Source organism: Mustela lutreola, chromosome X (genome assembly GCF_030435805.1).
Source record: "Mustela lutreola isolate mMusLut2 chromosome X, mMusLut2.pri, whole genome shotgun sequence".
Lineage (NCBI taxonomy): Eukaryota > Metazoa > Chordata > Mammalia > Carnivora > Mustelidae > Mustela > Mustela lutreola.
The window spans coordinates 6293393-6318899 of NC_081308.1; the positions used below are offsets into that span (position 1 = coordinate 6293393).

General features: G+C 57.1%; 1 protein-coding gene, 1 long non-coding RNA gene and 1 pseudogene across 8 annotated transcripts in view; 1 reads left to right on the forward strand and 2 right to left on the reverse strand.

The window, feature by feature from the left end:
* Positions 1-271: 271 nt before the first annotated feature.
* Positions 272-25507, reverse strand: part of GPR143 (G protein-coupled receptor 143) — a 57228-nt gene continuing 31992 nt past the window's right edge. For 3 of the 6 annotated variants that reach the window (XM_059158301.1, XM_059158304.1, XM_059158305.1), the window contains 6 exons: positions 24069-24194; positions 21395-21504; positions 17697-17805; positions 16414-16531; positions 15368-15611; positions 272-649 (listed from right to left, as the gene is read on the reverse strand). In XM_059158301.1, the coding sequence (XP_059014284.1) occupies positions 555-649; positions 15368-15611; positions 16414-16531; positions 17697-17805; positions 21395-21504; positions 24069-24194 (802 nt within the window). In that variant the 3' untranslated portion in view covers positions 272-554. The remainder of the gene's footprint in view (positions 650-15367; positions 15612-16413; positions 16532-17696; positions 17806-21394; positions 21505-24068; positions 24195-25507) is intronic. The other 3 variants (XM_059158303.1, XM_059158307.1, XM_059158306.1) reach the window with 2 other exon arrangements.
* LOC131821934 (uncharacterized) lies at positions 3247-6240 on the reverse strand. 2 transcript variants are annotated; one of them, XR_009350020.1, is made up of 4 exons: positions 5895-6240; positions 4937-5105; positions 4149-4291; positions 3247-3703 (listed from the first exon to the last, which is right to left on the reverse strand). It is a non-coding gene; the product is annotated as an uncharacterized LOC131821934 (long non-coding RNA). The 2 variants fall into 2 exon arrangements; XR_009350021.1 differs by having other exon boundaries at positions 4149-5105.
* Positions 16589-16658, forward strand: LOC131822447 (U4 spliceosomal RNA; annotated as a pseudogene).

The following is a 25507-nucleotide window of genomic DNA, read 5'->3' on the forward strand; positions in this document are numbered from 1 at the left end:
CAGAGCGCGCCCAGATTCCTGCAGACGGAAAGATTCCCACCGATGCAGCGATCTAGAGCGGGTTCCCAGGTTTGCTCAGACCGTGTCCTGCTTGGCAGGGGACCCTCGGCTGCACGGGGGACGCAGAGCTGGCGCATGAAGGGCACGAGTGCGGCCGCCCCAGTCCTCCTGCAACCCCCGGCACCGCCACCCCCCTTGCGGCCGCGTCCACACTTGGCTCAAGAGCCCCACACGGATGTGGTTGGGACAGGAGCACGCGAGCAGGCGGGGGCTCGGTCACAGCGATGCTCGTTTATTCACTCGAGTTCTGCAAGGCCCGGATCTGCGCGCCCACGGCCGGCGGCCCCCTCGGAAAAGCCAAGGGCCACAAGCGTCTGGAGAAGCCGCTCCCCCTCCGCTCCAGACCCTGCTCGAGGACCCTCGCCGCACAGACACTCCTCGGGAGGAAACCCTGCGGGGTGGGGGCAGCAGATTTGGGGGCAGAACGCGCTTCTGAAGACCGAGAAACGGAGGCCGAGGCCGAGGACGTGGCGTCCAGACACCCGCTGCACCCCTCACAGGTCTCCCCGGGGCTGGGGAACAGAGTCAACCTCCCTTTCGTGGCGGGGCTCCCTGGCGACGTGGATTTCAACTGTGCTGGCCTCGGAACCTGGGGAGGGAAAGAGAAAAGCCTGTGACGATGCTGCCGCCTCAGAGACGCTCTGGTCGGCCAGCGGGGCACGACCCGTGGGCACCTTCAGCCCCGCGACCTTTCTGCCAGGCCTCCGCACCGGGAGCCATGTGTGCGCCCAGGCCAGACCGCGGGGCACCTGTGGCCCGAATGCACACCAGCGGCGCACACAGGGCCGCCTCGGGGCCCTGGACTGTCGGCCCGGGGAGCACCGTCCACAAGGTCCCGCCCCTTAGTTCGGGCCCCGCCTCTTTCGCAATGCACCACGCCCCTTCCGTCACATACTCCGCGCCCACCTTAGGGTCCCACCCCACGCACCAGACCCCTCCCACTCGCTCACACCCCGCCCCGTGCCTCGGGCCCCGCCTCTTCCGTCATGCACCACGCCGCTTCCGTAGCGCACCGCCCCTTCCACCAGACCCCGCCCCTTCCACCAGACCCCTCCCCTACCGCCGCACACCCTGCCCCTCATTTCTGGGCCACGCCTCTTCCATCAGGCACCACGCCCCTTCCGTCCCACACCCCTAGCCCTTCCATAGGGCCCCACCCCGTCCGCCGCACACCCCGCCACTTGCTTTGGGCCCCGCCTCTTCTGTCAGGCACCACGCCCCTTCCGTAGGGCACCGCCCCTTCCGCCGCACACCCCACCCCTTAATTCGGGCCCCGCCTCTTCCGTCACGCACCACGCCCCTACCGTCACATATTCCGCCCCCAACATAGGGCCCCACCCCTCCCACCCGACCCCTCCAACTCCCTCACACACCCCGCCCCTTGCTTCGGGCCCCGCCTCTTCCGTGAGTCACGCACCACGCCCCTGCCGTAGGGCACCATGCCCCTTCCGTAGGGCACCGCCCCTTCCACCAGACCCCTCCCCTTCCGCCAGACCCCGCCCCTTCTGCCGCACACCCCGCCCCTCATTTCTGGGCCCCGCCTCTTCTGTCAGGCACCACGCCCCTTCCGTCCCACACCCCTCCCCTTCCGTAGGGCCCCACCCCTTCCGCCGCACACCCCGCCCCTTGCTTCGGGCCCCGCCCCTTCCGTCACGCAACACGCCCCTTCCGTAGGGCACCGCCCCTTCCACCAGACCCCTCCCCTACCGCCGCACACCCCGCCCCTCATTTCTGGGCCCCGCCTCAGGCACCACGCCTGACTACGCGGGTGGCCGCAGGGACACCCCGACCGGGGCAGGTAGAGGGCATCCTGAAACTGTCCCCAGGGCGGTGGTCGGGACACACAGCCCAGGTCGGAGGCGCGGATCTTCACCAACGGCCCGAAGCGTCCTAGGCCACGAAGCGTGCCAAGGCTTTGGTTTCTGAGCAGAGCGCCCCGTCCCCCCTCCTTAGGCCACTCCTGCCCGGGACGGCCACGCCACATACCAGACTGGAGAGCAAGGACAGCGCTTAAAGATTCCCAAGACGGGCGACCAAGGGAAGACTCCACCCACCCCTGCGGCCGGACCCCGCCCCTTCCACCTAACCCCTCCCCTCCCCTCGCGCCCCGCCCGCTCCTGTCCGTCTTCCATCACACCCCGCCCCGTCCACAAGGCCCCGCCCCTTCGATCGGGCCCCGCCTCTTTCGCCACGCACCACGCCCCTTCCGTCACGTACTCCGCCCCCACCTTAGGGCCCCACCCCTCCCACCCGACCCCTCCCATTCCCTCACACACCCCGCCCCTTGCTTCGGGCCCCGCCTCTTCCGTGAGTCACGCACCACGCCCCTTCCGTAGGGCACCGCCCCTTCCACCAGACCCCTCCCCTTCCGCCGCACACCCCGCCCCTCACTTCTGGGCCCCGCCTCTTCCGTCAGGCACCACGCCCCTTCCGTCCCACACCCCTCCCCTTCCTTAGGGCCCCACCCCTTCCGCCACACACCCCGCCCCTCATTTCTGGGCCCCGCCTCTTCCGTCAGGCACCACGCCCCTTCCGCCCCACGCCCCTCCCCTTCCGCAGGGCCCCTCCCCTTCCGCCGCACACCCCGCCCCTTAATTCGGGCCCCGCCTCTTCCGTCACGCACCACGCCCCTTCCGCCCCACACCCCTCCCCTTCCGTAGGGCCCCACCCCTTCTGCCGCACACCCCGCCCCTTGCTTCGGGCCCCGCCCCTTCCATCACGCACCACGCCCCTTCCGTAGCGCACCGCCCCTTCCGCCGCACACCCCGCCCCTTAGGTCGGGCCCCGCCTCCCCTTCCGCCGCACACCCCTCCCCTTCCTTAGGGCCCCACCTCTACCGACACAGACCCCGCCCCTTCCACCCCACACTCCTCCCCTTCCATAGGGCCCCACCCCTTCCATCAGACACCTCCCCTTACGTCACCTACCAAGCCCCTTCGTTCGGGCCCCGCCTCCGCCGGCACGCACCCCGCCCCTTCCGTCCGACCCCACCCCTCCCATCGGACCCCTTCCGTCACACACACACCGCCCATTCCATCGGCCCCCGCCACTTCCGCCCCCTCGTCTGTCACTTTTCCCACCAGTTAGGGAGAGCCCCTCCCCTCCGTCACACACCCCTTCCCCAGGGTCCCAACCCTTCCATCAGACCCCTCCCCTGCCATCGCACCCCTACTGCATACCTTGGCAGATGGGGGTGGCTGACTTTGCAGTGGCTCCTCCTAAAACCACATGCTTTTCACAAAGGGGAGGGGCGCCTGGCGGGCTCACTGGGTGAAAGCCTCTGCCTTCTGCTCCAGGCATGACCTCAGGGTCCTTCCTGGGATCCGGCCCCCGCATCGCATCGGCCTCTCCGCTCAGCGGGGAGCCTGCTTCCCTTCCTCTCTCTCTGCCCGCCGCCCCGCCTACATGGGATCTGACAAATCAACCCATCAACCGATCAATCAAGTCTTCAAAGCAAAACAAAGATCAAAATTCAAAGAAAAAGGGAGAGAGAGAAGAGGAGAGAGAGATGCAGGCCAGCATCTCTGATGAACACAGAGGCAAGCATCCTCAAAAACGACGGGCCAACACACTCGGACAACGCCTTAGGGAAACCACTCACCACCTGGAAGCGAGATGTAGTCCTGGATGCAAGATCGGTTCCCTATTTGCCAATCGGCCAACACGATACATCACACCGACAAGAGAAAGGATTAAAAAAACAAACTGGAGAAAGGATAAAAACCGCAGGATCGTTTCAACAGACGGAGAAAAAGCTTTCGACCCACAGCAACATGCATGCGGGACACAAGCCCTCAACGGGGACACCTGGGTGGCTCGGTCAGTTCAGTTCAGCCTCTGCCTCTGGCTCAGGACCTGATCTCAGGGTACTGGGACTGAGCCCCGCTTCTGGCTCCCTGCTCCGCGGGGAGCAGCCCGATTCTCCCTCCGCCTCTCCCCCTGCCTGTGCGCGCTCTCTCTTCTCTGTGTCAGATAAATAAATAAGATAGTGGGGGGGGGGGGCGCCGGGGGAAGCCCTAAACGAAGTAGGTTTACAGGGAACAAGCACCCGCCTAATAAAGGCTGCCCGAGGAAAGCCCAGAGCCAACCTCACACTCGGCGGGGAGCACGCGGAGACCTTTCCCCGGACGAGGAGGAGCGCGACGAGGAGGTCGACTCTCACCGCGGTCAGTCCAAACCGTCCTGCAAGTCCAGCCATAGCATCACGTAAGAAGGAACACGGAAATGGCATCTACATGGGGAAGAAAGAAGTAAGGCTCTCACTACGTGCAGATGACACGACGTAGCATAGGCAAGAGACCTGCCAGACTCCAGGAGACCCGACTGGAACTCATCAACGAATCCAGGAAGGTGGTAGGCGGCAAAATCCATACAGAGACATCCCCTGCCTTTCGAACAGGAAGAAGCAGAAAGGGAGATGAAGCAAACAATTCCAGGGCGCCTGGGTGGCTCCACGGGCGAAGCGTCTGCCTTCGGCTCCGGTCATGCCCTCAGGGTCCTGGGATCGAGCCCCGCACGGGGCTCCCCGCTAGGCGGGGAGTCTGCTTCTCTCCTTCTCCCCCTCCACCCCTCCCTGCCCCCTCTTGGGTTCTCTCTCACTCTCTCTCCAACACATAAATAAAATCTTTCTAAAAAAAAGAAAACAGGCAGGCCCATGGACGATGGCACCCAAAGCGGGAAAACACCTAGGAATGAACTTCACCAAAGAAGCGAGAGATCTGTGCTCCGGACACTAGAAAATACTCACGAAAGACATCAAAGAGGACACACCAACAGACGGAACAGACAGCCCATGTTTGCGGGTTGGAAGGGTGTCCATAAAAGGCCCATACAACCCAGACAGTCGACAGACTGAATGCAATGCCTATCAAAATACCAACAGCCTGGGGCGCCCGGAAGGCTCCGTGGGTCGAAGCCTCTGCCTTCGGCTCAGGTCGTGATCCCAGGGTCCTGGGATCGAGCCCCGCATCGGGCTCTCTGCTCAGCAGGGAGCCTGCTTTCCTCCTCTCTCTCTGCCTGCTTCTCGGCCTACTTGGGATCTCTGTCTGTCAAATAAATAAATAAAAATCCTTGAATTAAAAAAATAACAAAACACAGAAAACAAAAGCAAACACAACCAACAGCTTCTCTTTTTTACAGACCTAGAACACATCGTCCTAAAACCCGTAGGGAACCACACGGGACCTCGAATAGCCAAAGCATCCTTGAGCTACGGCGATCCCAGATGTCAAGAGATCTCCCTAGTATCACAGCAATATGGGACCGGCAGAAAGAAACAGACACACAGATCCACAGGACAGAAGACAGAGCCCGGCAATAAACCCGTGACTGCAAGGTCAAGGAGTCTTCAACAAAGGAGAAAAAAGATACACGATCAGCGAGACACCGTCTCTTCCACAAGCGGCACCGGGGAGGACTGGACGGCCACGCGCCGAGGAACGACACAGGACCACGTCCTCATACCGCACGCACAACTAAGTCCAGAGTGGACTGAAGCCCCAAACGTGGGCCCTAAGACCACAAAAACCCTCCAAGAGAGCACAGGCGGTCATCTCTCTGACATCGGCCACAACACCACCCTCGCGACGCCCTCCCCGGGACTTCACGCCCCCGGGTGCACCCCTGGCGCAGGGACCATCCTGAGATTCAGCTGGGTTCCGTGAGGGTGGGTGAGGGTGGGGTAGGTTGGGGTAGGGTGGGGTGGGGTGGGGTGGGAGGGGTGGGGTGGTCAGGTGGGGTCGGGAGGGCGCATGGCACCGTCCCACCATCCCGCCGCGCCAGCCCGCCCCGGGGAGCCCGCCGCGCCCACGATCGCGCGGGGAGGCACAACATACTGCGAGCCGCTGAAGCCTCTACAAAGACTACGCGGGTGGCCGCAGGGACACCCCGACCGGGGCAGGTAGAGGGCATCCTGAAACTGTCCCCAGGGCCGTGGTCGGGACACACAGCCCAGGTCGGAGGCGCGGATCTTCACCAACGGCCCGAAGCGTCCTAGGACACGAAGCGTGCCAAGGCTTTGGTTTCTGAGCAGAGCGCCCCGTCCCCCCTCCTTAGGCCACTCCTGCCCGGGACGGCCACGCCACATACCAGACTGGAGAGCAAGGACAGCGCTTAAAGATTCCCAAGACGGGCGACCAAGGGAAGACTCCACCCACCCCTGCGGCCGGAGCCCGCCCCTTCCACCTAACCCCTCCCCTCCCCTCGCGCCCCGCCCGCTCCTGTCTGTCTTCCATCACACCCCGCCCCGTCCACAAAGCCCCGCCCCTTCGCTCGGGCCCCGCCTCTTTCGCCACGCACCACGCCCCTTCCGTCACGTACTCCGCCCCCTCCTTAGGGCCCCACCCCTCCCACTCCCTCACACACCCCGCCCCTTGCTTCGGGCCACGCCTCTTCCGTGAGTCACGCACCACGCCCCTTCCGTAGGGCACCGCCCCTTCCACCAGACCCCTCCCCTTCCGCCACACACCCCGCCCCTCATTTCTGGGCCCCGCCTCTTCCGTCCCACACCCCTCCCCTTCCTTAGGGCCCCACCCCTTCCGCCACACACCCCGCCCCTCATTTCTGGGCCCCGCCTCTTCCGTCAGGCACCACGCCCCTTCCGTCCCACGCCCCTCCCCTTCCGCAGGGCCCCTCCCCTTCCGCCGCACACCCCGCCCCTTAATTCGGGCCCCACCTCTTCCGTCACGCACCACGCCCCTTCCGTCCCACACCCCTCCCCTTCCGTAGGGCCCCACCCCTTCTGCCGCACACCCCGCCCCTTGCTTCGGGCCCCGCCCCTTCCATCACGCACCACGCCCCTTCCGTAGCGCACCGCCCCTTCCGCCGCACACCCCGCCCCTTAGGTCGGGCCCCGCCTCCCCTTCCGCCGCACACCCCTCCCCTTCCTTAGGGCCCCACCTCTACCGACACAGACCCCGCCCCTTCCACCCCACACTCCTCCCCTTCCATAGGGCCCCACCCCTTCCATCAGACACCTCCCCTTACGTCACCTACCAAGCCCCTTCGTTCGGGCCCCGCCTCCGCCGGCACGCACCCCGCCCCTTCCGTCCGACCCCACCCCTCCCATCGGACCCCTTCCGTCACACACACACCGCCCATTCCATCGGCCCCCGCCACTTCCGCCCCCTCGTCTGTCACTTTTCCCACCAGTTAGGGAGAGCCCCTCCCCTCCGTCACACACCCCTTCCCCAGGGTCCCAACCCTTCCATCAGACCCCTCCCCTGCCATCGCACCCCTACTGCATACCTTGGCTGATGGGGGTGGCTGACTTTGCAGTGGCTCCTCCTAAAACCACATGCTTTTCACAAAGGGGAGGGGCGCCTGGCGGGCTCACTGGGTGAAAGCCTCTGCCTTCTGCTCCAGGCATGACCTCAGGGTCCTTCCTGGGATCCGGCCCCCGCATCGCATCGGCCTCTCCGCTCAGCGGGGAGCCTGCTTCCCTTCCTCTCTCTCTGCCCGCCGCCCCGCCTACATGGGATCTGACAAATCAACCCATCAACCGATCAATCAAGTCTTCAAAGCAAAACAAAGATCAAAATTCAAAGAAAAAGGGAGAGAGAGAAGAGGAGAGAGAGATGCAGGCCAGCATCTCTGATGAACACAGAGGCAAGCATCCTCAAAAACGACGGGCCAACACACTCGGACAACGCCTTAGGGAAACCACTCACCACCTGGAAGCGAGATGTAGTCCTGGATGCAAGATCGGTTCCCTATTTGCCAATCGGCCAACACGATACATCACACCGACAAGAGAAAGGATTAAAAAAACAAACTGGAGAAAGGATAAAAACCGCAGGATCGTTTCAACAGACGGAGAAAAAGCTTTCGACCCACAGCAACATGCATGCGGGACACAAGCCCTCAACGGGGACACCTGGGTGGCTCGGTCAGTTCAGTTCAGCCTCTGCCTCTGGCTCAGGACCTGATCTCAGGGTACTGGGACTGAGCCCCGCTTCTGGCTCCCTGCTCCGCGGGGAGCAGCCCGATTCTCCCTCCGCCTCTCCCCCTGCCTGTGCGCGCTCTCTCTTCTCTGTGTCAGATAAATAAATAAGATAGTGGGGGGGGGGGGGGCGCCGGGGGAAGCCCTAAACGAAGTAGGTTTACAGGGAACAAGCACCCGCCTAATAAAGGCTGCCCGAGGAAAGCCCGGAGCCAACCTCACACTCGGCGGGGAGCACGCGGAGACCTTTCCCCGGACGAGGAGGAGCGCGACGAGGAGGTCGACTCTCACCGCGGTCAGTCCAAACCGTCCTGCAAGTCCAGCCATAGCATCACGTAAGAAGGAACACGGAAATGGCATCTACATGGGGAAGAAAGAAGTAAGGCTCTCACTACGTGCAGATGACACGACGTAGCATAGGCAAGAGACCTGCCAGACTCCAGGAGACCCGACTGGAACTCATCAACGAATCCAGGAAGGTGGTAGGCGGCAAAGTCCATACAGAGACATCCCCTGCCTTTCGAACAGGAAGAAGCAGAAAGGGAGATGAAGCAAACAATCCCAGGGCGCCTGGGTGGCTCCACGGGCGAAGCGTCTGCCTTCGGCTCCGGTCATGCCCTCAGGGTCCTGGGATCGAGCCCCGCACGGGGCTCCCCGCTAGGCGGGGAGTCTGCTTCTCTCCTTCTCCCCCTCCACCCCTCCCTGCCCCCTCTTGGGTTCTCTCTCACTCTCTCTCCAACACATAAATAAAATCTTTCTAAAAAAAAGAAAACAGGCAGGCCCATGGACGATGGCACCCAAAGCGGGAAAACACCTAGGAATAAACTTCACCAAAGAAGCGAGAGATCTGTGCTCCGGACACTAGAAAATACTCACGAAAGACATCAAAGAGGACACACCAACAGACGGAACAGACAGCCCATGTTTGCGGGTTGGAAGGGTGTCCATAAAAGGCCCATACAACCCAGACAGTCGACAGACTGAATGCAATGCCTATCAAAATACCAACAGCCTGGGGCGCCCGGAAGGCTCCGTGGGTCGAAGCCTCTGCCTTCGGCTCAGGTCGTGATCCCAGGGTCCTGGGATCGAGCCCCGCATCGGGCTCTCTGCTCAGCAGGGAGCCTGCTTTCCTCCTCTCTCTCTGCCTGCTTCTCGGCCTACTTGGGATCTCTGTCTGTCAAATAAATAAATAAAAATCCTTGAATTAAAAAAATAACAAAACACAGAAAACAAAAGCAAACACAACCAACAGCTTCTCTTTTTTACAGACCTAGAACACATCGTCCTAAAACCCGTAGGGAACCACACGGGACCTCGAATAGCCAAAGCATCCTTGAGCTACGGCGATCCCAGATGTCAAGAGATCTCCCTAGTATCACAGCAATATGGGACCGGCAGAAAGAAACAGACACACAGATCCACAGGACAGAAGACAGAGCCCGGCAATAAACCCGTGACTGCAAGGTCAAGGAGTCTTCAACAAAGGAGAAAAAAGATACACGATCAGCGAGACACCGTCTCTTCCACAAGCGGCACCGGGGAGGACTGGACGGCCACGCGCCGAGGAACGACACAGGACCACGTCCTCATACCGCACGCACAACTAAGTCCAGAGTGGACTGAAGCCCCAAACGTGGGCCCTAAGACCACAAAAACCCTCCAAGAGAGCACAGGCGGTCATCTCTCTGACATCGGCCACAACACCACCCTCGCGACGCCCTCCCCGGGACTTCACGCCCCCGGGTGCACCCCTGGCGCAGGGACCATCCTGAGATTCAGCTGGGTTCCGTGAGGGTGGGTGAGGGTGGGGTAGGTTGGGGTAGGGTGGGGTGGGGTGGGGTGGGAGGGGTGGGGTGGTCAGGTGGGGTCGGGAGGGCGCATGGCACCGTCCCACCATCCCGCCGCGCCAGCCCGCCCCGGGGAGCCCGCCGCGCCCACGATCGCGCGGGGAGGCACAACATACTGCGAGCCGCTGAAGCCTCTACAAAGACTACGCGGGTGGCCGCAGGGACACCCCGACCGGGGCAGGTAGAGGGCATCCTGAAACTGTCCCCAGGGCCGTGGTCGGGACACACAGCCCAGGTCGGAGGCGCGGATCTTCACCAACGGCCCGAAGCGTCCTAGGACACGAAGCGTGCCAAGGCTTTGGTTTCTGAGCAGAGCGCCCCGTCCCCCCTCCTTAGGCCACTCCTGCCCGGGACGGCCACGCCACATACCAGACTGGAGAGCAAGGACAGCGCTTAAAGATTCCCAAGACGGGCGACCAAGGGAAGACTCCACCCACCCCTGCGGCCGGACACCGCCCCTTCCACCTAACCCCTCCCCTCCCCTCGCGCCCCGCCCGCTCCTGTCCGTCTTCCATCACACCCCGCCCCGTCCACAAGGCCCCGCCCCTTCGCTCGGGCCCCGCCTCTTTCGCCACGCACCACGCCCCTTCCGTCACGTACTCCGCCCCCACCTTAGGGCCCCACCCCTCCCACCCGACCCCTCCCACTCCCTCACACACCCCGCCCCTTGCTTCGGGCCCCGCCCCTTGCTTCGGGCCCCGCCTCTTCCGTGAGTCACGCACCACGCCCCTTCCGTAGGGCACCGCCCCTTCCACCAGACCCCTCCCCTTCCGCCGCACACCCCGCCCCTCACTTCTGGGCCCCGCCTCTTCCGTCAGGCACCACGCCCCTTCCGTCCCACACCCCTCCCCTTCCTTAGGGCCCCACCCCTTCCGCCACACACCCCGCCCCTCATTTCTGGGCCCCGCCTCTTCCGTCAGGCACCACGCCCCTTCCGTCCCACGCCCCTCCCCTTCCGCCGGGCACCTCCCCTTCCGCCACGCACCACGCTTCCTCCGTTGGGCACCTCCCCTTCCTCCACGCACCACGCCTCCTCCGTTGGGCACCTCCCCTTCCGCCACGCACCACGCCTCCTCCGTTGGGCACCTCCCCTTCCGCCACGCACCACGCCTCCTCCGTTGGGCACCTCCCCTTCCGCCACGCACCACGCCTCCTCCGTTGGGCACCTCCCCTTCCGCCACGCACCACGCCTCCTCCGTTGGGCACCTCCCCTTCCGCCGCACACCCCTCCCCTTCCTTAGGGCCCCACATCTACCGACACAGACCCCGCACCTTCCACCCCACACTCCTCCCCTTCCGTAGGGCTCCTCCCCTTCCGTAGGGCTCCTCCCCTTCCGTAGGGCTCCTCCCCTTCCGTAGGGCTCCTCCCCTTCCGTAGGGCTCCTCCCCTTCCGTAGGGCTCCTCCCCTTCCACCAGACATCTCCCCTTACGTCATGCACCACGCCCCTTTCTTTGGGCCCCGCCTCTTCTGCCACATGCCCTGCCTCTTCCTTCACGCACCACGCCCTTTCCAGCACACACCCCTCCTCTTCCGTAATGTCCAACCCCTTCCACGAGACCCCTCCCCCTCGGCCTCACACCCCGCCCCTTCTGCAAAACACCATGGGCCGTAACTTGGGGCCCGCCTCTTCCTTCAGGCTCCATGTTCCTTCTGTCACAAAACCCTCCCTTTCCTAAGGGCCACACCTCTTCCGTCATAAACCATGCCCCTTTTTTCTCATACTCCTCCTCTTACTCAGGGCCCCACTCCTTCCCCCGCACACCCCGCCCCGTATTTTTGGGCCCTCCTTTTCTGCCACAGGCACCACCTCTTCCATCTTGCCCCATTCCCCTTTCGTCACATACTGCTCCCATTTCCGTAGGGCACCATCCTTTCCCTCGCACACCCTGCCCCTTAATTCGGACCTTCCTCTTTCGCCACACCCCGCCCCTTAATTTTTCGGCTCCTCCTCTTCGGTCAGGCACCACGCCCCTTCCGTCACAGAACCCTCCCCTTCCATAGGGCCCAATGTCTTCCGTCACAAACCGCGCCTTCCCTGTTTTACTTCTCCCCTTCCCTAGGGCCCCACCTCTTCCATCAGACCCCTCCCCTTATGTCACACACCCCGCCCCATACTTCGGGCTCCACCTCTTCCATCACACCCCACCCCTTATTTGGGGCCCCGCCTCTTCCGCCACACACCCCTCCCATTCCATCTGCTCCTGCCGATTTGAATCCTGCGCAGGCCCTTTTTCCTCACACTCCTTTCTTCAGTCACATATCCCTCCCCTTCCGAATGGCCCCTCCCCTCCGACTTACACCCCTTCCGTCTGACCCCTCCCCTTCTTCACACATGTCTCCCCTTTCATCACACCCCTACTGCATACTCTTGCTGATGTAGGCGGTTAACTTTGCAGTTACTCTTTGGTTCAACATCCCTCAAAAAGCCCAACCCGACAGACATGAACAACACATTACTTGGCTTTCAGTCAATACCTCCTATTTTTACACATATTCTTTCCACAATGAAAAATACCAACTGCATTCCTCATTTTTCCCAAAAAGCGTTCGTCATTTGCTTTTTCCTCCAAACTTTTCTCCAACCGGTATTTACATTAGTTATTCTATTCCTAGCTTTATTATTACTATTATTATTATTATTTTTATTAAAGATAGAGAGCTTGGAACAGGGAACAGCAAAGGCAGAAATCCAAGCAGGCTCCCCCGCCCAGCGCGGAGGCATACTCAGGACTTGACCCACTACCAGAGACCGAGCCCTGAGCTCAAATCAGGCGCCTTTCCCCTCGCTTTTTCATTCTTTTCTATAGACTGCGAGATCCTCGGGCGCCTGGTTGGCAGTCTCTGGTGCACACACCATACAGCTCCCAGCACAAGGCCTGGCAGAGCTGGGGGAGTTCATTGGTCATTACTACCAGAACCAAGTACGGCTCTACCCATACAACAGAGTATCATTCAGCCATAAGAACATCAGAGAAGATCAAAAAATATTTGACCCAAGCCACCATGTGGGTGAACCCTGAACACATGAAGCTAACATGATGCTGAGTGAAAGAAGGCAAACAGAAAAGGACAAATATTTGTCCATTTGGATGAAATGTCCAGCAGACAGAAAGCAGATCTGTGGTTGAGGGGAGGAAGGAAGGGGAAGCGGCTGGACACAGGTACGGGGTTTGTTCTTGGAGTGACGACAATGTTCTGGACAACCCTGTGAATAAACTAAAACTCATCGAAGCTGAAAGTACAGTTTAAGAGGGTGGCTTTTATGGTATGTGAATTATAGCTCAACTTCTAACAACGGCACAGGAGGGAGGCAAAATCAACATGGGACTAGGGCCAACCTTCTCTGCTGCTACAAGCTGGAGGCACTGAACGAGGGCATGCCAACATCGGTGCCTGCGTAATTATCCAAATGCCAAGATTTTTAAGATCTTTTCTCACTGTGCTATAAAATACAAATTCTCTAACCAGTGGAGTTCAGATTTCAAAGACAAACTCTCCGTCCTGCGTGACAACATGGCTGTCAATCACTCCATTCCATCAGCCTTGCCGAGGGCTTACACAGAGGAGGGAAGAGACCGAAGCTTCGAGAGAGAGCTGCCGGAAGGAACGCACATCCTGTTTCTACGGGCTCTATCAGCTTTCTCGAAAAGCGCTGTGTGAACACTTCTGACCTTCCGCCATAGCTTCCTGAGAGAAAGAAAGCCAGGAGAGACTGACTGGTCTTGTTCCTTGGTGGTGACGGGGGCAGAGGGCACGTGGGGATGGTTTTTACTGTCATTTCTCATGTTTTAGTTGACTTCCAAAGACCGGTCAACCACTCTGAAACACAAGGATGGGAATCCAGCAAGACGGAACGGATCCAGATCAAACTCTCTGGCTCATTTCACCGGTGGTACCGCGCTACCAGCGACGCCCCTCGGTGTTCTCTCACCTTGAGGAAGGATGTGCACCAGAGAGAAAGTCAATAAACACACGGGCCCTGCCTTTTCGCTTTAGCCAGAAAGTTTTCCTTCGAGGCTTCCGATGACAACCAGACAATACCTGTCTCACGGAGCCAATCTATCAGTTCAACTATATGTTTTAGCCCCGAGAATAAAGCGACCTGGTCATCTGAAACCAAACCGTCCTCCACCGGAGCTAACTGCAGGAATGGAAACAGATTCTAACGTCACTTCCAAATAGCGTCAATGTACCTGCCCTTCCCCCAATTCCAACATTATTTCGTTCCAAAGTCTTCCGGATCTTATGGGTTTGCCTTGTGGTGTGGCTTCACACGTGTGTGTGTGCGTGCGTGCTTACACGCACTTAGCTCAGACGACACATTGGGAAAAGCAAATTTTTGGATCCCAGCTTTCAGACAGCCTCATTATTCCGAGACAGTCGTTCTGAACTGGGCTCACTGTGTGTCCAGGGGATTTGCTGATGTCTGGAAACAGTGCTGGCGGTCACAGTCGGGATGCGTGCTACTGGCAGTGAGCGGGCGAAGGCCAGGGAGGCTGCCCCGCGTCCTACAGTGCCCAGGCCACCCTCAGCACAAAGAATCCCGCCAAGCTAGATGCCAACAGTACTAGGAATGAGAGACTCGCTCAGAAGATAGACACAGTAGTTGGGGCGAGAGGCTGACGGACGAGGCAGGTGCATTTCTGCCAGCCCGGCGTCAGCTGAGGAAAGATGACGGAGCCTGTATGTCCCAGAACACGCTCCATCGTCACCCTTCTTCAACATTCTCTCTGGCTCTTTCTGAACCTACCAGTGGGCTAATGAAACATTATCGTTACCAGAGATCTGGTCCTTTGGATCTATCTGCGTGTAGGTTACAAATGGTTAGGTCAGCTAAAGCTTTGCAGAGGTCAGAGCGGTGATTTCCAAACCCGTCCTCATCAAGAGTTGCAGGGGGCAGGAGGGGCACCTGGGTGGCTCAGTGGGTTAAAGCTTCTGCCTTCGGCTCAGGTCATAATCCCTGGGTCCTGGGATCAAGTTCCACATCAGGCTCTATGTTCTGCAGGGAGCCTGCTTCCCCCCCCTCTCTGCCTGCCTCCTGATCTCTGTCAAATAAATAAATAAAATCTAAAAAAAAAAAGAGAGAGCACTGCAACGGGCCTAAAACAAAGCCTTACAAGTAGCCTCAACAGGGAGGAGACCGGTACGTTAGCAAAAAGTCATTTCCCAAACTTCCAATTCAGACTGTACAAAAACTCCTGCCATCAGTTAGAGTAATGCTACTCTTGCCAACACCACTTTCTGAAAGCAAACACTGAGGGCTGCCAGTGAGGCTCCATCACTGAAACGCGAAGCTGGCGTGCGGAGGCACCGAGGGAGGCGGCGTTAAACCATGAGAGAGAGAGGTGGGTGCTAACGAGCCAGGTTCGCATCGGTGTCGGCTGCTGGCTCTGAAGCACGTCACCGCGGGGCAGACCCCCCACCCGCACCCTGCACCATGTCACCTCCTCGTTGGACACAGGACTTCCAGGCTGGCCCAGGGACTCCACGATGCAGCCGCCTCGACAAACAGGGCTTACCTTCAGACAGCATGCTCAGCGCCTCGTCCGACGTGTGCCCACCGACCCCCGCCGCCTTCCTGCAGGTCGGATGCTCACAGGGCACGTGGGAGCCCTCGGGGGACAGGCAGGTCCGCTCGCCAGCAGACGTCGCCACGGACTCCCACTGGATCTCCTTCCTGGGGGACCGAAACTCCAGGCTGCAGCCCGTCCAGCCGTAGAAGGCCAAGGACAAGAGAAACCCTTGGGCCGGATTCAGTATCCCCTGGGAGGCAGGAGAGAACGCACAGGTCGGTCAGCGCTGCGGAGTGGGAATGAGAGCATCAGGTCTGCGGCCCGCACGCCCGCTGGGCTGCCTCGTGGGGAAGGGAGCCGCTGGGCTGGTCTGCGGCCAGCCGGGCAAACACTGGCTCTAAGCAGAGCACCTTCCAGGGAGCCTGAAAACAGAGGAGGCGGGGGAGGGGACTGGGAGGAAGAGGGAGACAGGGGACAGGGAAGGAGGAGAAGGCAGGGAACTGGGAGGGAGGGGGTGCCCTGCACCTCTTACCCCTGCTGTGCTTTTCTACCCAACGTTTCTTCACACATGTTAGTCTGTGGTTGTAACTAGCCTCGTGTTCGTATCTTGCGTTTTCCCTGAATACTAGAGCTCTCATGGAGTCACACCTGCACACCATTCCGTCAAGAGGGGATAAAAGGAAATTTACGTAGCCATTCCCTCGTGTTTCTTTTATGGCGGCGGCCTACCCTGCTTTGTCGTGACGGATCCTGTTACAAGGAATACCGTCACGCCTGTGGCTTTTTTACAGGCTGAAACGGTTCTTCAAGCTAAATTCCCTGCAATTTTGAGGCTGCCTGAAGGGTCAGATACACTGCGCCTAACCGGCTGATGGGAGCCGTGCCCATTTAATCAATGATCCCAACATCGAAAGGCACGAGCAAGCTCGCAGATCAAAGCCAGATGGAGGGACGGGGAACCCGTTAAACTCATTCACCATACTTCTGAGCGGTTTTTGTCCTTCGGACTTTTGCTTTCCAAGAAAAAAAGTGTAAAATCAAGCCTGCCCTACCATAATAAACCACGTGATCTTGGCCGCATTTCTGACAGGTTTCAAAGAGCTGCCGTTGATGTCTGCTTGCATTTCAAGATAGAAGAGAAGGCTCTCATTGATGACGTTCGGCAGCCAACTGTCGGAAGGAAAACAAGCCCACATTACAGGATTTACTTGAAAATGCAGGGGGTCAAGCTTTGTGCAGTGGCAGTATCATAGCCAATGAGGTTTATCCGAGGCATGATTACTGCTAATTGAGAATGCAGGGGGTCAGGGAATGTGTCTTCTAACACCCGTAAGTCCTGGGCAGGGGGCCCCCTCGATCAGCAGAAACCAGTGCATGCAGAACTTAAGAGCTGTGACTCCTTCCCTCATGTCCATAGCAGAGAGCGACAAATGTTTCCAAGGGCAACACTCGCCCCAGTCAGCGCGAGCGGATCTAAGCAGCCTATGAAATAGACTGACCCAATACAAAATGACCCAAAACTTGTGTCTCGCTGGAAGGGTAATGAAATTTTTTGAGGGAGACCTCCTAAAACCTCTCTATCTTATGTTGAAACTTTCTAATGTTACTATTACTGGTAGGCCAACAAACGTGAAAATGATGGGCTGAGTGTATTTTTAGAGGGAGACAGTCTCCATCTCTCCTAGGAGAATGTCCAAACCAACCTCATCCTCACGGGTACATACATTATTAACAGCACAAAGACACACCCTGCTCTGCAAACTACGATTCGCCCTAGCAAGAGCCTTTCGGATTCCCGTCTGTTTCGCATCGGTCACAGATCCATGCTCAAAGCCTCCTCCCGAAACTCGGGGCAGAGTGCCAGTGATGGGGCCAACTGAGCAGAGAGAGCTTCCTCTCTACACTTCCTGACCGCCCCGGAGCCCTCACACCAAGAAATGTACCCTTGCCCTTGTTTCTTGTCAGATACAGGAATCCTGAACGGGTACATTTTAAAAGCGTAGTCAAGTGCTCTATTTCGGACTTAGCCCTAGCAGCAGCAGTAAACACTGGACACACTTCTCAGTTGTAACAAAACTAAAGATGGGATTTTTTCTGTTCAAAGGGCTTTACATAGGACCCGAGCAGACGTGCATATCTTCCCAGGAGTTCACATGCCGGGGACTGGCCTTCCTGTCTCACGCGCATTTCCTCTAAGCACCCGAGCAGTGTCCAAGACTTCCTTTCCAAAGGCTCTTCCCTTTGCAAAAAACTCCTGGGTCACACTTGGAAAAGCGTGACTGCATATCCCTTCCCAGCGGCAATTTTTTAAAAAAATTTATAAAAGAAAGTTTACCAAATGATGAAAACCAGCATTATTTTGAAAAACCGGATCTTGATCATGGCACCCATCCGCCGCTCGTTCTCTGTGTAAATGCCCTGTCTTCCTTTTAGGAGAGAGGCCACTGCAAAAAAACCAGAGGGGAACTGCATGTAATGGTCACGACTTGCATTTCCGGAGGGACAGGGAAGGGAGTCCGCCAAGACGGCAGCCCGTAAGCCAAGGCAGCGGAGTGTGTGGGCGCGACACCACCTTCTTCCCTCCCAGCTTCCAAGTTGCGGTTCTCACAGACTCCAAGGGATGCAGAGTCTGTCAAACTTTCTTTTTTTTTTTTTCCTTTTCAGCTTATTTGAGAGAGGGAGAGAATGAGCGAGTGAGAGAGAGAGAGCTCAAGCAAGTAAAGGCTGAGCAAGGAGCCTGATGCAGGGCTCAATTCGAGGACCTCAGGACCATGACCTGAACCAAAGGCACATGTTCAACCAAACGAGCCAACCAGGTGCACCTACAACTTACACTTTTAAATCACTGTAGACTTACATAAGAGTGGCAGAGATAGCACAGAGAGTTTCTACAGACCCATACCCAGATTCCTTCAATGCCAACACCTTACACACCCAGGCTCTTATTTGTCACAAGGAAGAGACTAGTGATACTGCTTTACTATCAGTTAAGCTCCAGATTTTATTTGGATCTTTTGAGTTCAAGAACTACATATATTTTTTAAGAACTATGTTCTTGGGGCGCCTGGGTGGCTCAGTGGGTTAAGCTGCTGCCTTTGGCTCAGGTCATGATCTCAGGGTCCTGGGATCGAGTCCCGCATCGGGCTCTCTGCTCAGCAGGGAGCCTGCTTCTCTCTCTCTCTCTCTGCCTGCCTCTCCATCTACTTGTGATTTCTCTCTGTCAAATAAATAAATAAAATCTTTAAAAAAAAAAAAAAAAAAAAAAAAGAACTATGTTCTTAAAAGTTATTTTATATTTTAAAAATGATGCAATCTTGGGGTGCCTGGGTGGCTCAGTCAGTTAAGCATCTGCCTTCAGCTCAGGTCATGATCCTGGGATCCCAGGATCGAGTCCCACATCGAGTCCCACTCCCTTATCTTGGGATCCTGGGATCGAGCTGAGTGGGGAGCCTGCTTCTCCCTCTGCGGTTTCCCCTGCTTGAGCTCTCGCTCCCTCTCAAATAAACAAATAAAATCTTAAATAATAATAATAATAATAGGGGTGCCTGGGTGGCTCAGTGTGTTAAAGCCGCTGCCTTCGGCTCAGGTCATGATCTCAGGGTCCTGGGATCGAGCCCCGCGTCGGGCTCTCTGCTCAGCGGGGAGCCTGCTTCTTCCCCTCTCTCTGCCTGCCTCTCTGCCTACTTGTGATCTCTGCCTGTCAAATAAATAAATAAAAATCTAAAAAAAAAAAAAAAAAAAATAATAATAATAATAATAATAATAATAATAATGCACACTTGCTGTTTTGGAACATTGGAAGATTAAAAATTTCTCCTTATAGACAAGTTGAAAAATATAAAAAATGTTAAGGGAAAATTAATGACCCATTGTGCACCCTCATACCAGCACTGTGTACATCTTAATACATTTCTTTGAGGTCTTTTCCTATATGTGATTTTCATTTGTTTGATGTAACTAACTCAGCGCTTACAGGCAAATCTGCTTAAAAAGTTGCTGTATTGTCAACAAAACTAAAAGACAACTGACAGAATGGGAGAAGATATTCACAAATGACAGTACAGATAAAGGGCTAATATCAAAAATCTGTAAAGTACTTATCAAACTCAATGCCCAAAGAACAAATAATCCAATCAAGAAATGGGCAGAGGACATGAACAGACATTTCTGCAAAGAAGACATCCAGATGGCCAACAGACACGTGAAAAAGTGCTCCGTATCACCCAGCATCGGGGAAATACATATCAAAACCACAATGAGATACCACCTCACACCAGTCAGAATGGCTAAAACTAACAAGTCAGGAAAGGACAGATGCTGGCGAGGATGTGGAGAAAGGAGAACCCTCCTACACTGTTGGTCAGAATGCAAGCTGGTGCAGCCACTCTGGAAAACAGCATGGAGGTTCCACAAAATGTTGAAAATAGAACTGCCCTATGACCCAGCAACTGCACTACTGGGTATTTACAAATTGATACTACTACCAAAGATACAAACGTAGTGATCCGAAGGGGCATGTGCACCCCGAGTGTTTACAGCAGCAACGTCCACAACAGCCAAACTATGGAAAGAGCCTAGATGTCCATCAACAGATGAATGGATCAAGAAGATGTGGTATATATACACAGTGGAATACTACGCAGCCATCAAAATAAATGACATCTTGCCATTTGCAATGACGTGGATGGAACTAGAGTGTATTATGCTGAGCGAAATAAGTCAATCAGAGAAAGATCATTATCATAGGATCTCCCTGATATGAGGAAGTTGAGAGGCAGAGTGGGTAGTTTGGGGGGTAGGAAAAAAAATGAAACAAGATGGGATCAGAAGGGAAAGAAACTGTAAGAGACCCTTAATCTCACAAAACAAACTGAGGGTTGCTGGGGGGATGGGGGTCAGGAGAGGGTGTTGGGGTTATGGAGGGTATGTGCTATGGTGAGTGCTGTGAAGTGTGTAAACCTGGCGATTCACAGACCTGTACCCCTGGGGCTAATAACACATTACATGTTCATATAAAAAAAAAGTTGCTGTATTTAACATACTGTTTTTAAATACAGACGTAGGGGACAAAAAAGGGATCCAAAGACCCACAATGATTTCCTATTCCTTCTGGTAGAGTCCTTTGAACGTTTAAAAGTTCTACAGTCAACAGCTTATCTTCAATCAACCTCCTATTAAGATGTACTTTTTTTTTTTTTTTTTTTTAAAGATCTCATTTATTTGAGAATGAGAAAACGTGCACACACTGGGGAGGCGGCAGAGGGAGAAGGAAACCCCCCCCAACCAAAGTGCAGAGACCCTGATGATGCAGGGCTGGATCCCCGGACCCCAAGATGACACAAGGCTCGATCGCAGGAGGCTTAACAGACTGACCACCCTGGCGCCCCGCACTTCCTTGTTCTTATTCCGCACTTGAGGGATGGCCGGGGCTTAAGGCTGGAGGTTGCCCCTGGTCACGCTTCCATGAGGATGTGGTTGGGGACTGGAATGCCAAGTCCCCAGTCTCAGTAGAGGCCTTTCCAGGGCTTTCTGCTGGCTCACATCCTTCTTCTCCAGTTCTTAGCACTGCATTTGACTCATTTCCTATGCTCTACTTCCTGTTTCCTGCCCGATCAAGGAAAGACACAAGCCAAGCCTATCTTGGGAGTAGCCAGGCTCACCGCTCTTCAGCCCAGACTCATCCCCCGGCCCCATCGGACTCCACAGTTTTCCAAGGGCACGCCCAGGGCATGCAGGGCACACCAAGTGCAGACCCACGATGAGCCCCAATGGAAACGGAAGTTCACTGGTCCCCACCTAGAGCTGTACAACACTGGCAAAGACGAAGCCCAGCACGGAAGGGGCCTGCTCACCACCGTGATCACACACGCTCCCGTTCCCCATGTGTCCTGTGCTTCCATCTCTGGAGGGGGACTGACCGATGAGGGCAACTGTCCCAGTGATTCCAGAAGCACAACACCTGCCACCACGTGAGCCCAAGGCACGGAGCCTTACCCCCATGGTCCCGCCCCAGGAGCGCTCCCTGTGACTCACCCGCGGTCACCGTCTTCCGGAACAGGATGGGGTTGGCCACGAAGACCAGCAGCAGCGGCAAGTACGTGGTGACATAGTGGGGGACGGCGTGCTCCAGGTCCCGCTCACACCTGCGGGAGGAAACAAGTCCTTCTGGAAAAGAGCACTTTGCGGAAACATTCAGACTTTTCTGGAATCCGAGATAAGAGCAGGAGAGTGGCGAGGGAAATGCATAAATCCACTTCAGAGCCGGCCCAACGGAAACCGTAGCTCCTGTCTGCCAGTAAGCAAGGGAACACTGAGAGAAAGGCGGCTCAGTCAGGGCTCCGTGGGTCCTGAAGTCAGGAGGGCCTCTAAGGCACTCCACTGGGGGACCTGTTAAAGGGTCCTGCCAGGAAAGACAGAAACAGAGACACTGGAATGGGGGAGCCCCCAACCTCGGTCTCTTCAAGGGAAAAAAAGACATAGTTCAAGTAGATACAGAGGCATTCAGTGCAGTAGTGAGGTTTTAGGAACCTGCTCTGCACTGTGCCTGGCCAGCCCTGGGATGAAGATCCAGTCCCGCCCCCAGAGCACCCCGAAATACCCAAGCTTCATGTTCCAGAACAAACGTGTTCCACGGCTGTGCCTCACAATCATTTCACGGGTGCTTTTCAGGAAGAAGGACTGTAATTTTTTTTTTTTTTTAAGACTTGATTTATTTTGCGCACCCAGGTGGCTCAGTCGGGGAAGCGTCTGCCTTCGGCTCCGGTCATGATCCCAGGTCTTGGGATCGAGCCCCGTGTGGGCTCCCTACATGATGGGGAGTCTGCTTCTCCCTCTATTCCGCCCCCCACCTCATGAATGAATAAATAAAGTCTTTTTTTTTTAATTTATTTGTTAGAGAATGAGAGAGAGAGAAAGAGGTCATAAGCAGGAGGGCAGGGTTTAACCACCCAGAGCCTCACAGGCAAGAGTCCGCCAGGGCGGGAATTCCTACTGAGGTATCATGGGACTCGCCGGTCAGTCTGTGATGCAGGGGAGCGCCACACACAGGCATGGGTTTACCACACACGCATGGTGAGAACCATCAGCGAAGAAATGCATCATGGAACAGAAAAAAGGGCCAAGAGGAAGCGAGAATTGAAGGCAAAGGGGAGAGAGGACTGCCCGAGGCAGGCAGGAGGTAGCAAACCAGCTGGGGGACGGCCCCTGCGGCCCGGAAGGTGAGGCGATGAAGACGCAGGCGCCCTTGTTGTAACGGCGGGGCGCGGTCAACGCGGAAGGGGGAAACGATAGAAAGTGCAAAAAAGTGAGCAACGAAGGAGAGGGTGAGGATGAGAGCTGACACAGGCCCAGGAGCGGCCTCCTCAGGACCGTGGGGGCGCCCCAGAGCCCCTCGTGAGCCCTGCGCCACCGGCTCCCTCACGCTCAGATGCAACCTTCCCAGGAGGCTCCCGGAGCCCACGGGTGAAGCTGATGGACAGTAACTCCCTTTCCAATCAAGGGCAGCTGTGTGGGTGGACAGACCCACAACTCTGGGAGCACTGACCTTCAACTAGGCAACACCAATCTGGAGATGTCTAACTAAGTAGCTGCAAAAAGTCAAAAAAAAAAAAAAAAGGGAAAAATGGAAAACTATGAGTCAGCAAACTTCTGTCAGGGAACACTGCCAGAAGTATTTTTTGCTCCATGGACCATGCAGCGTGTCAGAACTGACACTGCAATACGAAAGCAGCTATAAATCAGGCATAAACAAATGGCCATGACTGTGTTTCAATAAAACTTTATTTACGAAACCAAGCAGAGGGCCGGATTTGTTCTCTGGGCTGAGCTCTATTGATCCTTGTCTACACTGTCCTAAAATCACAAAGAGACAATGTCCAACCTGTTTTTCAGCTTTCCACTGGCAGTTAGAATATACATACTTGGAGGAACTGTAAGGCCTTCCAAATGATTGCACTGATGAGACTTACTGGGGTTTTTTGCTTTTTTTTTTTTTTTTTTTAAGATTTTATCTACTTGACAGAGAGAGCGAGTGAGCATGTGCAAGCAGGGGGAGCAGCAGAGGGAGAGAGAGAAGCAGGCTCCCTGCTCAGACACGGGGCTCAATCCCAGGACCTGAGCAGAGGGCAGATGCCTCACCAACTGAACCACCCCAGCACCCCGCACGGATGAGATATTAGGTTGAAGAAGAAGCTGAGACCATTTCAGACCACTCTCTCCCTGTATCTGTGTTCAGGAGAGCCGACAGCTGGGAGAGAAGGGACAAGGTGAGGCTAGCGGAGGCTCAGAACTAGCTCTCCCAAGACAACGCTCGGACTCTCCCCGCCGATGCGAACTCCTCCTCAGGACGGTCACCGCCCTGCCCTTACTCGGGCAGAGGCAGCTGGTGCGGAGAATACAGCGTGTGCCTGCGAAATTCCCTCCGTGTGGAGGATATGCCTAGAGATGTGTGCACACCCGTCCTGGAAGGAGACGCACCTGGAGCTCTGCACACACGCCTGTGTGCAACAAGTGCCCAGCACCCAGACGTGAAGGGCAGAGGCCGGGACATGAGCGGCAGAGCACACTGTCGTGGGCCCCCCACCCCGCCAGGGGGCCGCCGGGCGGCTCTGCACACAAGGGCCTGGCCAGTGAGGGGTCCACTCTGGCTCCACGCCCACGCCCCGTCTGCAGGATCCCGAGGGGTCTGGGAGCTGGAGCCCCGGCTTACCTGGACACGGACGGGGAGTAGAGCAGGACGGCACCCTCCACGCAGAGCAGGGCGGCCAGGCCCCAGGCCGCGAGGCGGTAGAGCAGCATGGTGCTGGGGGGGGGGGGAAGCAGACGGGGGCCTTGCCTGAGAGGAGGGATGGGCGTGTCCAGCCACAGAAAGTACCAGACCCACTCCCAGCCACCCAAAGAGTCAGGAAAATGTATCCTGAGCAAACCCCTGGCGGAGACTTGCCTTATTACACCTCTGCGCTTTTGTTTAATTGAGATAAAACAAACAGAACATCGAGTAACCGTTTTCAAGTGAGCAGATCAGGAGCAGTGGGTAAACTCACAACACTGCACAACCATCTCCCCCATCCAGCTCGGAAACCTCATCACCCAGGAAGGAAACCCCACGCGCATCAGGCGGGCCTCCCCCGTTCCTCCTGCTCGCAGCCCCCAGCAAGCACCGGCCTCCTCTGTGTCTCTGTGGCGTTTCCCATTCTGCACAATGCAGGCAAATGGGAGTCACACAGCATGCGGCCCTCTGCATCTGGCTTCTTTCTTTCCCACCACGAGGCTTGCAAGGGTGAGTGAACAAGGCGCAGACAACTCACCAGTCCTCCTAAGCACGCAGCTCCCCCACTAGGAGAGGAACTCCTATCCCCAAACCTTCCCAGAGGCACCCCTGTCCCTACAAGTCAAGCGTCTCCGTGCTCAGTCCAAACCAAGGTCTCTGAAGAAACGCGCGCACATCTGCTGTTCCAGGAGCATGGGGAGCTTCCCTTCCTCCCCCACGCCCCACCATTCACGGCATACTTCCCATTCCTCGACCATCTCCAGCCTTCATCTTCCTACGCCCCCACACAGCGCCCTTTTCCCTGCAGACCGGAGGCAGCCAGCCCTGCAGCTGGGGTCGGGCGCACGGCTGCTGGGCTATCTGACGGTGCCCGCACAGCCTTTCCTGTGCCTCCCCTGAGCCACTGGACAGGGCTGCAGCGATCCATGGGACGCGCTAGCCACAACCCAAGACTCTGCCAGCCTCCTAGCAAACTGTGCAACCCCCAACCCATCAGGATTTTAACTCTGAAAATCAGCTGCATAGACAAGGAACAGGGCAGGACCTGCGCGAAGGGAAGCCCTCCTCCTCAGAGACAAGAGAGAGACAGCACACGGGGGTGAGCTTCGGGAAGAAGAAACCTTTCACAGCCAGCTCTCCAGGGGCCACAAGGCAACGACTCCACCGTGCGCTCCTCCCAGTCCTGCAGCAGCCCTGCCCCGTCTCTCTGGGTTGGGGAGCGGTTGGGGCGCGTCTGGCCCACAACTCAGAGGCTCCGCATGGAATGGATGGAAAAAGGAGCAGCTCTCAGCGGGGTCTGGGTGGTTGAACAGTGCAGAAGGTCTGCATTCCAGACCCTCACCTTGGGCGGGAGGGAGCCAGGGGTACTGAGAGGTGGG